The sequence below is a fragment of the Callorhinus ursinus genome, unplaced genomic scaffold, assembly GCF_003265705.2.
Source record: "Callorhinus ursinus isolate GAN/ISIS: 27379988/994484 unplaced genomic scaffold, GSC_fseal_2.0 scaffold4, whole genome shotgun sequence".
NCBI lineage: Eukaryota > Metazoa > Chordata > Mammalia > Carnivora > Otariidae > Callorhinus > Callorhinus ursinus.
This window is the reverse complement of record NW_027397066.1, coordinates 99,213,285-99,231,928: the sequence shown is the minus strand read 5'-3', so window position 1 is coordinate 99,231,928 and position 18,644 is coordinate 99,213,285. Positions and strand designations below refer to the sequence as shown.

Here is an 18,644-nt window from a genome sequence, read left to right as displayed (position 1 = left end):
GATAGCCGCATGCATTTTCTTCCATCAACATTTTCTTCTCTCATTCTTTCACTTGTTTTTGTAACTACAAGCTGTGTTGGAATTTGAACCAGCTTGAGAAATAGAGGAGACAGAAGGTGACTGAGATGTATGTAATCATCCAAATCATGGGGTTCCCTAGCAAAGCTGGGTAGAGTGAGGCTTAGATCTCAAGCAGAAACAGGGTTTGCTACTACACCTCCAGAAATGAGCCGGGGAATGGCCAGGTAACTGCAGGCGTCCTCACTCAAGCCCACTCCAACATGGGAGCAAGAAGTCCTGCGTCCTGAACGCCAAGGGCACAATAAGAAAGCACTTGACTCGAACTCCTATAAGTCTTAGAAGGGTCTTTTCTATGTTGCTTGGGATGGTGTGAGAGAGAAAGTGGAGAGAGGGGCCCAAAATCTCTGTCCAACACCACCTTCTGTCATCAGGATTGGAGTGGAAACCTGGAGAGTGGAGTAGCGTGCATCCCTCTCATTGGATATTTGCCAGCTTTTTAAGCTTTTTAGTGTATTACACTGTGCGTTCCACGGGCGTCGTATGAGTTGCTTTAGGTAGCATGCTCACGGGCATTTTTTTTTTAATTTTAATAACTATGTATGTATTTTAATCTGTATTTAGAAAAACGTATAACACATTTTAACACATTACCATGAGCGAAGATTCTAAAGTCCACTCTGAATATTTAAAGAAAAACATATCAGTATTTTGTATGGATGATGCAAATGTAGACAAGGCAAGAAGGCCGCGCATACATGATGGAAGTTCTGAGAAACAATGTTGTAGCCCATTGTGCTCCAACCTCAGAAGGGAGCCAGGGCAGCAGTCCCCTTAGCGGAGCCGCGCGTGCGCACGCTACTGCTGTGCTCACACACTCCTGAACTCGGCCCCCACAGAGTCCTGGAACTGCTGAAGGGCATTTTGCTTTCTGCCCACGAAAGACTCCGGCCCCATGAGTCAGGCAGAACTCCATGCAGCACCCGAAGCTGAAAGTTCACTCTCCGTTCTATTTCTTATCACTAATTATGTCCAGTCATGTTGTCCAAAGTGGCTCACTGGACTTTTATGAAATGAACACAGAGACTGTGTCCACATGAAAATGTCCCAAATTTAAACAATAGGAAACTCTTTGTTTATGACTCCACTTCCCCCCAAACTAAATCCCCTCGCAAATAAAAACCCATAGAAATTAAATTCCAAATGCCTTCATTCTCAATCATATACAGTTGACTCAGTGTCAGCCAGAGGCTTTTACTCAGAGCCTGGGTTCCGGTAGCTGTAGCGTGTCCTGGGATTTCACAGGAATGGGCGCAGCTTCTTCAGCCTCTTCGAACCTCTAATAGTTCTAGTCTCCAAGGGGTCAGCAGTCACAAAAGAAACTGCATCTCCCCTATAGAAGTTGTCACAAACAAAACTGTGGTCCCCCAATTAAGTGAATAGGTAATGGCGTGGCAAGTAACCTAGTGCTCCCTCTATTGGAGACAGCAAGGACCTGGGAACTGTTGGGTTTCAGTCCCACAGCAAGCCAGCCAGTGGCACCTGCCTTGAGTCCACAGCCCGTGAGTCCCTATTCACTGAGCACACAGCGCCCAGCAACCGTTGTGCTTCCACATGTTTAATATGTGTGTGTATTTCTTTGTGTTTGTTGTTGTTACTGTTTTGTTTTGGTAACTCGTGTGTGGTTATCTACCATATATATTGCCTACTTTATCTCAGAGAGTGACTTTTCTTTTTTTTTTTTCCTTTTTATTAACATACAGCATATTATTTGTTTCAGGGGCACAGGTCTGTGATTCATCAGTCTTCCACAATTCACAGCGCTCACCATAGCACATCCCCTCCCCAGTGTCCATCACCCAGCCACCCCATCCCTCCCACCCCCCTCCACTCCAGCAACCCTCAGTTTGTTTCCTGAGATTAAGAGTCTCTTACGGTTTGTCTCCCTCTCTGGTTTCGTCTTGTTTCATTTTTCTCTCCCTTCCCCTATGATCCTTTGCCTTGTTTCTCAAATTTGGAGAGTGACCTTTGAGACATTATTGCCTTCTTCGAAAATTTAGATACTCTGGTTTCATTTCCTTGTGTCTCGTGTCCCATGCTTTTGGCACTTTGGTGCAAGATTGTGGTCTAGAGAAAACGTCTACTCCCAAACTCCTCCGAGTGTGTTCTCTCCAGAACAGTGGAGTGAAGCACATTCTTGTCTGTCAGTGCGTGAGGAATGGGGTAATGAACGTCACCCTCCTCCCTTAGCACTATGTTTAACTTACTAATATACCACATCTTATTCATTCTGATAGTAGTAATTGTTATCACTCTTCCATAGACTTTTCATTCCTACCTAGGCAGGTTGAGTTGGACCTGGCTAGGAAGTAGTTGACCAGAACCAAGATTCTAAGAAAATAAAATACCATGATCAGAGTAAGAGCTAATGAGTCAGGATTACTCTTTGTCAAGAAGTAACAGAAGGATAACAAATTTTAGCAAGACTTTAAGAAGATTCTAGATATCACAGATGAAAGTAGTCAAAAGTTAGTATTCCAAAGAGTGGCACCATTTGAAAAGACAGAACACAAGCACAAACAAACAAAAAAGATTCCAAGACACTTAAGGGCAGAAACTTTTCTGTTCTCTCTTACTCCTTCCTGTCTCAGTAGGATCTGACCACTGGTGTAAGGAGAGAGACTGCAGCTGGGAAGGAAGTGATGCCAAGAGCTGCAGCTGCAAAAAGTCGGGTTTTTTTTTTCTTTTAACTTTTATAGTGTAAAATTAATACACACACACATTTTAAAAAATCAAGCAGTACAGAGTGGTACCAAATGAGAAGTAAATTCCCTGCCTGAACTTGTTCCGTGACTCCTCATTTCCAGCTCCATATTTTTAAATATTTTCTGTTCTGCTGGTGGTTATCACAATACCTCTGAAACCTATGCTAATACTTTCATTTCTTGTTTTATCAACTTGAAATAGCATCTATTGAAAGATGAGAAACTTATTTCTTTTATCCATCTGCTTCTACTTTTTCCAGTCACATTATTTTGGTTTTTCTGGTTATTATCATTTTAAAGAGTATGCTTATATCTGTATTTTGTTACATCAATTTTAGACAGTATATCTTGATTTTTTGCTATATAAATAGGTGAAAAAAATCTGTGACATTATCTCTTCCACGTCTCTGCTGCCTTAATATTCAGACTTCCATTTTTTTATATTATCAATGTTAGTCAGATTCTCTTTTACAGTTGTTGTTTTCCATGTTTTGTTTATACGTTGATTCTACAAATTAAAATAGCATTTCCATTATTCCAATGATTAAATTACTCCTTACCGAAGGACCAAATAGCTCTAACTTACTGAGAAAAAAAGGGTAATCTTATGTCATTAAAACTGAAAGATGAATGTTCCAAGTGTCAAAGTCAAGTGGGATTCCTTAAACTCAATCTTCAAGACTTTCTAGTACATTTAATTTGGTCGATGGTACCTTTAATTTCCAAAAAATCTCTGTTTCTTTGTTCTTATTTCATAGCCACCCATTCTTTGGCTTCTTTACTCTGAAGATGTTAGTTGGTTTTGTTTTCTTAATCAGTTTTTTTTCCTCTTTTACTTGTTTTCTTTAGGATTTGACTGTTATAATATCTGTTCCACTTGGACCTTCTCATTTTTGTTTATCACTTACTCTAAATTTTCTGGGTTTTTTTTCCCCATATAGGTGAGTGATGAAAAAGGTTGACCAGTATTGGTAGCGTGATTTGCCACTGCGGTATTAGACCTGTTTCTTGAATGAAAAGATGGATGGCAGGGTCTGTGTACATATAAGCTAGTAGTACTATTTTAGGGTACATTTAGGTATTTTGTTTACCATGTATTTTTTGAAAATTGACTTTTTAAAATATTGCATTAAAATTAAAATATCATATCTTATTTACTTAGTTTTTTGGTGCACCTCAAATTTTGTGTGCCTGGTTTCACTTAGTGTAGTATCTATTTGGGCCAAGGGCCTGAAAGGTTAAATGTAATTTCCAGATATGGTCAGTAGAGGGCAGCAAAGGGTAGTGGAGTGAGCACTCACAGCCAAGGCCTGGGCATCCCTTTTTTCCCCTCTCTTTATAGAGATAAAAATCAATCAGTGGTAGTAGAAAGTCCAGAGTGCCAGAATCAGGAGAGAAATTACTCATAGGGATACTGATCCAGAATGGGGATCAGCCGAGAAGGCACAATTCACAGCCTGGTATCTATCATAGAGATGTGAACCACTAGACATCAGGAGGGGAATCATTAGACTTTCCCAGTCCTGACTCCTCCTACTCCCCACCTGTCTAAAACCTCAGATCTGGCTCCGTAAAGTAACAGGAGTCTCCTGTCCATCTTGGGAGCTGATGCAAATTTCCTGAGAGTTAGGACATGGTACCAGCAGTGGCTAAGTGTTCCTCAACCAGCCATTTCAGGGAGGAGAGACTGAGTGGGATATGGGCACCATAGGCAAACACTGACAGTTGATAAAAACACTCACATATGTGTCAGTTAAATAATTTGGGAGCCAACCTAAATGGGATGTGGCTTAAAATATATTTTCTTTCCTCCCTCAGGAGGAAAACATTATTTAGGTGAGGAAAAACTATATGACTTTGAAATTAGACAAACTTGACTCTGCAGATTATTTGGTATGTGGTTCTCAGTTACTTAACTACTGAGCTTTAGTTTCTCCATCTATAAAATGGAAATAATGATTCTTACCTCACAAATCTGCTGCAAGGAAATGAGATGATGTCCATAAACTGCCTGGCAAAGAACTTGGCAATTTGAAGTTACTCAGTTGGCATTACTACCTGTTCTCTCTCCCTGTCTTTGGTCATGGGAGAATACCCATTATACTGTTGCTATTTTTGAATAAAAAGTCTCATTGTCTCCTATAAGCATAACTAAATTATTTGAAGGATTAATCTGTTAGGTACCATACTAATATTTCTACAGTATGATCTCATTTAATTCTCATAACAACCCTATGAAGCAGATCCTTTTATCATCATTTTGATTTTACAGATGAGGACACTGAGGCTTTACCCAGTGTCATGTAAGTAGTAAATCATAAGGAAGGATTAAAACTAGGTAATTGGATTCCAGAGCTCATGCTCTTGACACTACATAATGTTCTCCAATATACACATTTAATCAAAGATTTAAATTTTAAGGGACTAAAAGAAGAAATTAAAAAATACATGAGACAAATGAAAATGAAAACACAATGGCCCAGAAACTTTGGAATCCAGCAAAAGCTGTTCTATGAGGGAAGTTTATAGCAATCCAGGCCTACCTCAAGAAGCAAGAAAAATATCGATGAAACAACCTAACCTTACACCCACACAAGCTAGAAAAAGAACAAACAAAACCCAAAACCTAAAGAAGGAAGAAAATAATAAAGATTAGAGCAGAAATAAATGAAATAGAAACTAAAAAAACCCAATAGAGCAGATCAATGAAACCAGGAGCTGGTTCTTTGAAAAGATCAACCAAACTGATAAACCTTTAGCCGGATTCATAAGAGAGAGAGAGAGGACTCAAATAAGCAAAATCAGAAGGGAAAGAGGAGAAAGGACAACCAACACCACAGAAATATGAAAGATTATAAGAGAATATTATGAAAAATTGTATGCAAACAAATTGAACAACCTAGAAGAAATGATAAATCCCTAGAAACATATAACCTCCCAAAACTGAATCAGGAAGAAATAGAAAATTTGAACAGACTGATTACCAGGAATGAAATTGAATCAGCAGTCAGAAAACTCCCAACAAACAAAAGTCCAGGAGCAGATGGCTTCACAGGTGAATTTTACCAAACATTTAAAGAAGAGTTAGAAGGAAAGCTTCCAAATTCACAAATTCATTCTGTGAGGCCAGCATTACCCTGATACCAAAACCAGGTAAAGACACTTAAAAAAAAAGGGGGGGGGGGCGGCGCCTGGGTGGCTCAGTTGGTTAAGCGACTGCCTTCGGCTCAGGTCATGATCCTGGAGCCCCGGGATTGAGTCCCGCATCGGGCTCCCTGCTCAGCCAGGAGCCTGCTTCTCCCTCTGACCCTCCCCCCTCTCATGTACTCTCTCTCTCTCTCATTCTCACTCTCTCAAATAAATAAATAAATCTTAAAAAAAAAAAAAAGAGGGATGCCTAGGTGGCTCAGTCAGTTAAGCGTCTGCCTTTAGCTCAGGTCATGATCCCGGAGTCCTGGGATGGAGTTCCCCATCGGGCTCCTGGCTCAGCGGGGAGTCTGCTTCTTCCTCTCCCACTCCCCCTGCTTGTGCTCTCTCTCTCTCTCTCTCTCACTCTTGCTGTACTGCAAATAAATAAAATCTTTAAAAAAGAAAAACTACAGGCCAATATCTCTGATAAACATAGATGCAAAAATCCTCAACAAAATATTAGCCAACCAAATCCAACAATACATTAAAAAATCACTCACCATGATCAAGTGGGATTTATTCCTAGGATGCAAATGTGATTCAATATTCACAAATCAATTAACATCATACATCACATCAACAAGAGAAAGGATAAAAAGCACATGATTATTTCAATAGATGCAGAAAAGCATTTGACAAAGTACAATATCCATTCATGATAAAAACTCTCAACAAAGTAGGTTTAGAGGGAACATATTTCAATATAATAAAGACCATATAAAAACCTACAGCTAAAATCCTACTCAATGGTGAAAAACTAAGAGCTTTTCCCCAAGATCAAGAGCAAGGCAGGGATGTCCATTCTCACTACTTGTATTTAACATAGTACTGGAAGTGCTAGCCCCGGGAATAAAACAAGAAAAAGAGATACATGGCATCCAAATGGGCAAGGAAGAAGTACAATTTTCACTATTTGCAGGTGACATGATACTATCTATACAGAAAACCCCCAAGACTCCACCAAAAATAGACTAGAACTGATAAATGAGTTCAGGAAAATCACAGGATACAAAATCAACATATAGAAATCTGCATTTCTATACACTAATAATGAAGAAGCAGAAAGAGAAATTAAGAAGCAGTCCCATTCACAATTACACCAAAAATAATAAACTACTATGGGCGCCTGGGTGGCTCAGTTGGTTAAGTGACTGCCTTCGGCTCAGGTCATGATTCTGGAGTCCCGGGATCAAGTCCCACATTGGGCTCCCTGCTCAGCGGGGAGTCTGCTTCTCCCTCTGACCCTCTTCCCTCTCGTGCTCTCTATCTCTCATTCTCTCTCTCTCAAATAAATAAATAAAATCTTAAAAAAAACAAAATAAACTACCTAGGAATAAACTTAAACAAGGAAATGAAAGACCTATATTATTTTTTTAAGATTTCATTTATTTATTTGACAGAGACAGAGATAGCAAGAGCAGGAACACAAGCAGCAGGAGTGGGAGAGGGAGAGCAGGCTTCCTGCTGAGGAGGGACCCCAATGTGGGACTCGATCCCAGGACCCTGGGATCATGACCTGAGCCGAAGACAGACGCTTAGCGACTGAGCCACCCAGGTGCCCCAAAAGACCTATATTCTGAAAACTATAAAACACTGATGAAAAAAAATGAAGACAACATGAATGGAAAAATATTGTATGCTTATTGATGGAAGAACAAATATTTTAAAATGTCCCATACCCAAAATGATCTACAGATTTAATGCAATCCCTATCAAAACACCAACAGCATTTTTCACAGAACTAGAACAAATAATTCTAAAATATGTATGGTACCACAAAAGGCCCCAAATAGCCAAAGCAATCTTGAGAAAGAACAAAATTGGAGGTATCACAATCCCAGATTTCAAGATATATCACAAAGCTGTAATAATCAAAACAGTATGGTACTGACAGAAAAGTAGACAATAGTCAACGGAACAGAATAGAGAATCCAGAAATAAACCCATGGTTTTATGGTCAATTAATGTATAAGCAGGGAGGCAAGAATATACAATAGGAAAAGATAGTCTCTTCAAAAACTGGTGTTGGGAAAACTGGCAGCTATATCCAAAAGAGTGAAACTGGACCACTCCCTTGCACTATACACAAAAATAAAATTCAAAATGGATTAAAGACCTAATTGTGAGACTTGAAACTGAAGAAGTCCTAGAAGAGAGCACAGACAGTAATTTCTCAGACACTGGCTGTAACAACATCTTTCTAGATATGTGCCCTGAGGCAAGGGAAACAAAAGCAAAAATAAGTTATTGAGACTACATCAAAATAAAAAGCTTCTGCACAGCAAAGAAAACCACAATAAAACTAGAGGACAAGTCACTGAATGGGAGAAGATATTTGCAAATGATATAAAAGGTTAGTATCCAAAATATATGAAGAACATATACAACTCAACACCAAAAAACCAAATGATTCAATTTAAAAATAGGCAGAAGACATCAACGGACATTTCTCCAAAGAAGACACAGATGGCCAACAGACACACAAAAAGATGCTCAAATCACTCATTATCAGGGAAATGCAAATGAAAACCACAATGAGCTATCCTCTCATATCTGTCCAAATGGCTAAAATCAACAACACAAGAAACAACAGGTTTTAGCGAGAATGTGGAGAAAAAGGAACTGTTGGTGGGAATGCAGACTGGTGCAGCCCCTGTGGAAAACAATATGGAGGTTCCTCAAAAAATTAAAAATAGAATTGCTATATGATCCACTACTGAGTACCCCCAAAATAGAAAAACACTAATTCGTGGGGTGTCTGGGTGGCTCAGTCGGTTAAGCGTCTAGCTCGTGGTTTCAGCTCAGGTCATAATCTCAGGATCATGGGATCAAACCCCACATTGGGTTCTGCACTCAGCACAGAGTCTGCTTGAGATTCCCTCTCCCTCTTCCTCTGCCCCTGCCCCCACCTGTCTGCTCACCCTCTTTCTCAAATAAATAAATAAGTAAATAAAATCTTTAAAAAAAGAAAAACACTAATTTAAAAAAATATATGCACCCCTATGTTTATTGCAAAATTATTTACAGTAGCCAAATTATGGAGTCAGCCCAAGTGTCCACTGATAGATGAATGGATGAAGAAGATGTGATATATATATATATATATATATATATATATATATATACACAATGGAATATTATTCAGCCATAAAAAAGAATGAAATCTTGCCATTTGCAACAACATGGATGGATTTAGAGGGTATAATGCTAAGTGAAATAAGTCAGAGAAAGACAAATACCATATGATTTCACTTATATGTGGAATTTAAGAAACAAACAAAAAAGAGATAACCAAAAAACAGACTCTTAGCTATAGAAAACAAACTGATGGTTATCAGAAGGAAGGTGGGTGGGGGCATGGGCGGTAGGTGATGGGAATTAAAGAGTACACTATCATGATGAGCACTGAGTAATGTATAGAATTATTGAATCACTATACTGTACACCTGAAACTAATATAACACTGTTAATTATACTGGAATTGAAATAAAATAAAGATAAAAAATTAAAAGAAAGAAATTGAATTAAGAAAATAGTCTAGGGGCACCTGCGTGGCTCAGTCAGTTAAGCATCTGCCTTCGGCTCAGGTCGTGATCTCAGGGTCCTGGGATCGAGCCCCGCATCGGGCTCCCTGCTCAGCGGGGTGTCTGCTTCTCCCCCTCTCCCCCGCCCCTCCCTGCTCATGCTCTCTCTCTCTCTCACTGTTTCTCTCAAATAAATAAAATCTTCAAAAATTTTTTTTTTAAATAGTCTTGTCTTTGCAACATGCTTAAAAATACTGGTATTATGGGCATAGGATCACCTTATACTATCTCTTCTATTTGATATTTAGGGTGAAAAGTTAAGTGTTCAATGAAATAGATGAAAACAGACCCTATCACTATTATTCTATTTAGAGCTCATTCATCAAATTAAAATAAATAGCAATGGTATTTTGGAAGAAATTAAGCTTTAGCTATTACTGTAAAGGTAACTATTACATGACTAAGGAAAGCTCCCTCTATCTTTCTAAGAAACCTTTTCTCTCCTTGGCTTTCCTAGAAGGGGAAGATAGTATCAGAACACTACATCTTTCTCAATTAATTCCTGAAGACTAGTAACTCACAATCCTGGTTACATACAAGAATCACTCAAAAAGTTTTTTAAAAATACAGGTTTTTCTGGATCTGATGAATCAGAATCTCTGGGGGTTACAGAAGGAGTGCCTGAAAAGCTCCCCCAAGTGAAACTGATGCATCTCAGAATTGATAAGCAGATACTAGATTCTAGAAGGAGAGAAGTGTTCCTGGTCTCTAAATCTCTAACTTCTCTGAAGGGAGAGGCAGAGAAAGGGGACATAATCTGGGAATTGGGGAAGGTGCAGAGACAAGTTTGCCTACATTTTTACCTTAAATAAATTTTGACAGATGCTTGGTGGGAGGCCGGAAGGTGTTGCCCAATGAGCCTCCATGGTTCTAATACAATCAAACATGTCTAGACTAGCACTTGTCCCTTTACAAGTGGTGAGAAGGGGGGTCTGTGTGGTGGCTCAGTCGGTTAAGCTTCTGACTCTTGATCTCGGCTCAGGTCATGATCTTGGTTCAGGTCATGATCTCAGGGCCGTGAGATCGAGCCCCAGGTCAGGCTCCACTCTCGGCACTGTTTGTGCTTGTCCCTCTCCCTCTGCTACCCCCCCAAATAAATAAATAAAATCTTAAAAAAAATAAAAGTGATGAGAAGTCTGAAGGCCACTATCTACATGTCACTTCTGTGCTAGTTTGGTTTTAAGATGAGAGGCCTCAAAAAAGTCTAAAAGTTCTACCAGGACTTGTGCTCTCGCCTCTACCTACCTCTTCAGGCATATCTCATGCTACTGTACCTTCTGCCTGTGTCTCCAATCTAGCAAACTCTTCCATGCCTCTGAAACGCCACATATCCGCATTCTGTCCCTTCAGCTGAAAAGTGTATCTTCCCTTCCAATACACTTCTCTTCTTGTCCCTTCCCTCTGCCTTCCTCTTTTCTCTCCTCTCTCTAATTAATCCCTAATTATTCTTTAAAGCTCATTTTAAAGGAGCTCTTCAAAGGAGCCCTCCTCTTCACAACTGAAATCAGGTGTCAGGGTCCCTCCTTTAATTTCTCATCTCACTCTTTAATTTTTCTCTGCAGTACTTTCCAGAGTCTGGTGTTACACAGTTCCTGATAACACTCTTTGTTGAATTTCTGCCCCTGCCCCCCATTTAAATCCTGGTTTTGTGAGAGTTGGGCCTGGCTCTCTGTTGCCCAGACCTAGCAAGTGCCTTTCTCCTAGTACAGGTTCAAACACTATCTGTTGAATGAATGAAGTGAATGAGAGAGAGACTAGTTTAGGTCATGCCTTTTCCCCGTCCATCCGTGCCAGAAAACTATTTCATGCAACCATTCAAGAGAATTTTTGAATTCCTCCAACGTGCCAATGTTTGTAAGAATTAAAATGATAAATCAGACATAGACTCTTTCCTTGAGGTCCATAGAGTCGAGTGGGGAATAAAAGAGGGATTCACGTACCCATTAGAGGTGCCTATGAGGGAAACCGCGAAGTCTGTTAGTAGGATCAAATTTCAGTCCTCCACTGTTGTCAAAGGAAAAGACACCATCCATGTGAGAAGAGTGGAGGGCCCTCACAGGAAGCTGAGTGAGTGACCTCCAGAGTCACCTGGATTTGAATCCTTCATGTTACATCACAGCCGCTTGGATTGAAAGCGTCTAAACCTGTCCGTGCAGCACCTCCTCATCTGTAAAATGGTCAGTTTTCTAGTGGACAGGGAACACCGTCTTCACGGAAAATGTTTTTAACAGACTACTGTAGGTTCCGCCACACTGAAGAAGATGTCCAGATGGCAAATAGATGTTTAGCATCACTAACCACTGGGGAAATGCACGTTAAATCCACAGTGAGATATCACGACACAGCTATCAGAACAGCTAAAATAAAAAATGACAACACCCAATGCTAGTGTGGATGTGGGGAAACTGAATCACTCCCACAGTACTGGTGAGAATGTGAAGTGGCAGAGCCACTCTGGAAAATAATTAGACAGTTTTTTAAAAAACAAAACAGAGCAGCTACCCTAGGACCTGGCAGTTGGACTCCTGGGCATTTAGCCCAGAGAAGAGAAGACCAACGCTGACACAAAAACCTGTACACAGATATTTACAGCAGCTTTATTAGTGAAAGCCCAAGCCTGCAGACAATCCAGAATTCCTTCAGCAGGTGCTGAAGCAAACTAATACAGCCATATCCTGGCATACTACTAAGAGACACAGAGAAATGAACTGTGAGCACCTGTGGCAATCCAGATGACTCTCCTGTTATGTTGAGTGGAAAAAAGCAAATCACAAAAATGTTACATACTATATGATCCCCTCTGTATACCATTCTTGAAATGTCAAAATTATACACATGGAGAACAGATTTGTGATTGCCAGGGATTCGAGAGGTGGGGGAGGTGGAAGGAAGTTTGTGTGGTTGTAAAAGGTAATAGGAAGGATTCTTGTGGTGATGGAAGTGTCTGGAAGTCTCTATCTGTAGAAAATTGATGTAATTATTTCTTACAGCTGCATATGAATCTATAGTTATCTCAAAATAAAAAAGATTACTTTTAAAAACTCTAAACGTGCAGGCCAAATCAGGGAAACAAGTATGTCAGTTTGGCAGTTACGACATGAGCCTTAGATCTGTGACATCATAATGGTAGTGATCTCAGGCGATTGTGGAATTCTCGGGCTTCAAGCATTTTACAGTACTCTGCCTAGTGCTGTAGACTCAATTGATTTTCAGTCCTGAGAACTGAAGACAAAAGGATGTTCACGTCATTCAGAAAGCATGCTGACCTTATAGGTGGTCATTCAAGGCTTCACCGCATAAGGTAGTCTTTTGATATACTATTTTTGAGCCTCAAAACAGATTGACAATAACAGGGAGTGTTGTTCTCTTCTGTTTCTTCTAATACATGTAAACTAATGAGTAACTTCAGTACCAGCTTCATGAAAAGCTACTCAGGTTCCTAAAATTCAGTGCTGCTGAGCTGAAGAGAGCAGGCTTTACATTCTCAGGGGAGACACTTTCTTGGCTCCATGAGAGAGAATTTTCCCAGGTCTATGAAAATAACTGTCCTATTTATGAAAGAACTTTTGCATTCTGTTCAATTTAGTTGTTTTACCTATGATGACCAGAAAGTCCGATCAGAGCTCAGTCAGAGCTCAGCCAAGTAATAGCTAAACTCTTGTGTTTAGAAACTTTTCGATGTTTCCAGTATTTTTGCCGATCTTTGAGAATTTTTCCCCCAAGTTTGAATATTGATTTAGATAAGATTTAGATAGATTTAGGTAAGTAAATTTCCAGAATCTTCAGTTGTCTTCATTTTTATCTTAACATGAAAGCAAATTGTAATTAATTCTTCACATACACCATACCCTTTTGTCTTATATTAGGCCACAAATTGTCCTGTTTGTTGTTGTTGTTTGTTTGCCTTCTCGTAACACACTCTACCTCTTGATTCTCCCCTTCCTAACAGCTCATGATTAGCTTTGCTGCTTTCTCCACCCCACCTCTAAGTGTTGGCATGCCCAAGGGCTTTGTCCTTGAAACTGTTGTCCATCTGCATCAATTCCCCAAGTGACCTCATCTCTCTCTTTTTTTTTAAATATTTTGTTTATTTATTTGAGAAAGAGAGCATGTGAGAGAGAGAGAGAAAGCACAAACAGGGTGGAGGGGTAGAGGCAGAGGGAGAAGCAGGCTCCCCGCTGAGCAGGGAGCCCGACGTGGGACTTGATCCTAGGTCCCTGGGATCACGACCTGAGCTGAAGACAGACGCTTAACCGACTGAGCCACCCAGACGTCCGTCCTCATCTCTTTCAATAGCTTTCTGTAACTCAGTGATCCCTGAATGTGAGCTCTGGAGCTCTGCTTTCAGGGTTGAGACTAAATTTTAGTGTTGTGGGAACCTTGACATTTAGCATAAAATTCTATTGTATATTTGACTAGTAACTAGCTGCTCTGTGGTGTTTGATGGGTTGCAGGAAGAGCTCTTCTATTAAGGTGGACACCCACAGCGAAAGCACTACATCATCTGAGGGTGCCACCCATACCCTGCTTATCCACGGCTCTGTTGAGCTCAAGAGAGACTGGAGGAGGCAGAAGGTGCACCTCTTCTTGTTCACCGATTTGTTGCTGATTTCCAATACCAAGTATGTATACTAAGCAACGTGCCCTTGTGATGATCACGAAGTTTCATTTCCATTAACCCTTACCATAAGAAGACATAACATTTTTTTTCTTTTGTTTTTGCCCATGTTTTGATCCTTCATTCATCCAACAAGTACTTATGGAGGTCTTGTTTTGTGCCATGACCCCCACCCCCCCGGCCCGCAGAGAATACAATGGAGAATGTGACAAGCAGTGTCTCTCTTGCCTGGGACTTAAAGACAAATGATAAAAATAAGAGGGGGGATTATAGATTGTGATTAATGCTTCTGATAGAAGGTAGATAGGGGGCCGTGTGGAGATGATGGGAATGTATGAGAGAGGGGTAGTCCAGGAGGGCCAATCTGAGGTGGCAGCACTGAAACTCGATCTATGGGATGAGAAGCAGTCACATTCCTAGACGAGGTGCCTGAACCTTCTAGGCTGAGGGACCGGCGGGCTACATGGGTGCAACCTGACCCCTAGGGGGGAGGGGGGAGGGGAGGCTGATTTGATGGGAGCCAAAAGCATGGGGCATGTGATCAGATGTGATACTGCTCTCAGGGTCCAGTCACACACGGTCTTTACAGGCCATGGTGAAAAGTGGAAATATTTTGCCAAAGCGTTTTTAACTAGGACTGACTGAATCTGATTTATATCTCTAGCAAATTTTTCTGACTGTTGTTAGATAATGGATGGATGGTTAAGCAAGAGTGGGATCAGGGAGACTGGTTAGGGGAGGCAGTAGTCCTGATGGATGCTCTCAAGGGCTCCAGGGAAGGAGTGCAATAAAAAGGAAGGAGGCAGCAGACAGATTTGGAATATATGCTGGAGACAGAACTAACTGCATGCACTTTCCTCTCAACCCTGAAAACAAATGCAACTGATATCCAGCCTGGAACCTGATGATTGCTCAATAAATGTCCGAAAGCAGGTGGATGGGAGGTCAGCTGTTTACTTGCTCCATCTCTGTTTTCATTATTCACAAAACATCATGAAAGACAAAGACTATTCCAACAAACCAAATATCAAGAAGCTTTTTAGTCACCAGAAATAAAACTACCCCCTTTTATTTTGCTGCCCTCACTAGCTCCCAGGTATGCCATGCCATGAGTAAGACATGCAAGTACTAATTTGGCAAAATGCTATACTCAATCTGAGTGACGTTAATGATAATTTATCAGGGGCTTACTACATGACAGGTGTTATGCTAAGAACTTCATGTATGTAATCTTGTCCAACCTTACAACTACCCTGTGAGATGGGATTATTTTTATTTTAGAGAATACCTCTGAAAATCAGAGGTCTAAAGGTTTTGCCCAGGTCACCATATTAGTGATGAGTAGAGTCTACATTTGAAATTAGGTCCGTTTCTTTCAAAGTACAGAATTTTATTCTATGTGTGGTGCTGCTGTTTCTATTCTTTCTATTTTTCTGAATTTCATAGAACATTCCATGAACACCTAGATTCTCTTTCATTATTGAAATCAGTCTTTCCTTTATGTTGAGTAAACAACTCCAATCTGCTTGGTATCTGGTAAGAAATAGGTCAGAATGCTTAGTGAACTGAGAAATTTAGGAAGTGTAGCTGTCCAAAAAAAAAAAAATCAGAGGCAAAGACTAGTAAAATATATTTGAGATGAGTGAAATTGCCTACAGATGTAGCCTTGGAGGTGGTGATGTCATGAGGAGGACAGAGAGGAAAAAGACTGTCCAGGTCCTGGCATGAGGTTCATATGAAGCACTCTGCTCCTCCTGATAGAGGGCCACATCATTATTTTTATTTTTTTTATTTTAAGATTTTATTTATTTATTTGAGAGAGAGAGAATGAGAGATAGAGAGCACGAGAAGGAAGAGGGTCAGAGGGAGAAGCAGACTCCCTGCTGAGCAGGGAGCCCGATGCGGGACTCCATCCCGGGACTCCAGGATCATGACCTGAGCCGAAGGCAGTCGCTTAACCAACGGAGCCACCCAGGCGCCCCCACATCATTATTTTTAAAAAAGCAGACTAGTTACCATTCTCTTTATTTAACCAAGGTGAGTACAGGAGACTAAAATGTGTGGGATGCATGCTGGGGACCACACGAGGAGCATTATAGATTCCTCGTGTAATTTCCCCACAGCCCTCCAAGGCCAATACTGTTATCATCCACTGACTGCAGAAATGAAAATGGGGATGGAGGAAGTCTCAGGAACAGGCTTGTCATCCACAGGAAAATGGTGGGAGAGACTCCAAGCCAGGCCTGCCTTCATCCCAACGCCACACTGTTCCTGTCACACCTACTCCTCCATGCTCAGCCCAAGAGACACACTAACGAACAGCAAACTCCTTTCCTGCTCCTTGGGACCTTGCAGACCACTCACATTCGATTTATAAGGGGAACAGGTTGTCCTTCACTTTGTTTTCACCTTTGTAATTATTATAGCACTTAGGGAGAGGAGAAGACCTTTCTTTTCCTACTAGAGCCATTTATTGTCCTGGATACTGCTTACCTCTCAAGAGGGTTTTATGGAACCTACTGTGGTCTGCTGAAAAGATTTTATATAAAGGCAGTGTTCTTTCTCCATGAGAGAACTGCATCCTTTTAAGAGCTGAATTTTTAAATTTGATTGGTTCACTATTACAAAAGAAGTGCAACATTTTTCCTCTTCACATATTGCTTTTGAGATAGGTCTTTGTGTCTACTCAAGCGTTTTTATGATGTGACAAAATCTATATCAATGTATTTAATAATGTTCTCTTTAAGAGACTCAGCTCCTGAAAGATTATCTTATATACTTTTTACATCCATTAAGAATATTAGAAAATGTAAGTGATCTCAGGAACTTGAATTTGGTTTCTAAAACCAAGGCCCTTGACAGAGAGAGAACACAGATTTTTGGAAGTCCAAGGTCGGGACACCATCAGGGTCAGGTTCCCACAAGAGCTGTCTTTCTGCTTGCAGATGGCTGCCCTCTCGCCTATGCCCCATGGGGTTTCCTCAGCGCCTGCATGTACACACACACACACACACACACACACACACACACACACACACACACACACACACGGAGCTCTCTCTTCCCTCTTCTTACAAGGGCACCAATCCTACTGGATTAGGCCCTTACCCTGATGGCCCCATTTACACTTAGTTACCGCTGAAAAGCTCTCTCTCCAAACATGGTCATATTGGCAGAGAGGGCTTCACCGTAAGACTGTGGGGAGCAGTGGGGGAGGGGACACAATTCTGTCCCTAGCAGTCACAAGCGGCACTTCGTGCTGTGGCCGCGTACAAGTTTTTGCCATAGTTTTTAGGAAACGACTATGCGAACATTCCCATGGTAAATATTTGGGTGTACTTATGATCACTGTTAATATTGAAAACGTTTACTTTTTTTTTTTTCTAGAAGGAAACAACTAAAAAGAAATAGCTCCTGCATTAACAATCTTGTTTCTTTGCTGTCGTCCTTGTTCTTGGAGGATTGTGTTATGCCCAGAATCAATCTGTTCAAATTAATAATCTGAATTTAGGGCCTAGTTTTTCCAATTAGCCATAAGAAGGGGTTGGGGTGACCCAGGTTCCATTTTACCTCAGCTCACCTGCAGGCTTCAGCTGGAAACTCTCATCTTTAGGTTGACGCTATAGAAATTAACACAAATTGGGTAAGTAGTTGACTAATTGCTACCTACTTATTCTGTCAAAATTAGTGAATTTTAGTTTGTGTGTAATAATAAAAGGAATTTAAATGTTTGTTTCTTCACAAAGAAATTATATTTCTCTAGTCGTACAGGATGTTAATAATAGTGAAAATTGTTTGGGGATTTTTTTCATACACCTTTAGAAATTTCTCAAGAATTGAGGTCAGATGGAACCTTCCTTATCACTTTTGATATTCATTAGAATACTAAGTAAGTTATCTTTCAAATAAAATTATTACTTTATTTTTAAGAACAGTATCTGCTTGATAAATATTAAGATATTAATACTAGTAGAGGCCCATGAAGAATTTACAAAAAGGAAGGGACTGAACTTAGTTCTTTAGACATCACATTCCTCATATTTAGTTATTAAAGAATATAAAATGAAACAAAAAATGAATTTAAATTAGGTCAAACGATGAAGATGACTATTAACTCATTATCAGTGAAATTACAAAGAATTACTTACAGAATATAACATGACCCCCACTCCCAACATCTGTAAAAGGATACCCCTATCTTAGAATAGGGGAAATCTCCCTAGAATCCTGTAAATTTCCACAGTGCACTGGGGCTTCCCTTCTGGTATAAAGGTTGAGGTAGCAGAAAGCAAGAGTGATATCCATCATGTTAATACAAATATAATAAAGGACTATTTTTAGAAGTAAAAACCGCAGTTCTTTCTCCTCCTCTTTCTTCTCCTCAATTCAGTTTACATGAGATTAATACTTTCTAATTTCCAGTTGGGTCAGTGATTGAGAGTGAAGAAACACAGTAAGATCCTAGAAGAA

At 40.2% G+C, this 18,644-nt stretch overlaps 1 protein-coding gene across 1 annotated transcript in view; it reads left to right on the top strand.

Annotated features, from left to right (window-relative positions):
• Positions 1-12,734: 12,734 nt before the first annotated feature.
• The window catches only part of LOC141372542 (rho GTPase-activating protein 20-like), a 30,974-nt gene continuing 25,064 nt past the window's right edge, over positions 12,735-18,644 (top strand). The window contains exons 1-2 of the mRNA XM_073891260.1: positions 12,735-12,857; positions 14,011-14,178. Of these exons, the coding sequence (XP_073747361.1) occupies positions 12,793-12,857; positions 14,011-14,178 (233 nt within the window). The 5' untranslated portion in view covers positions 12,735-12,792. The remainder of the gene's footprint in view (positions 12,858-14,010; positions 14,179-18,644) is intronic.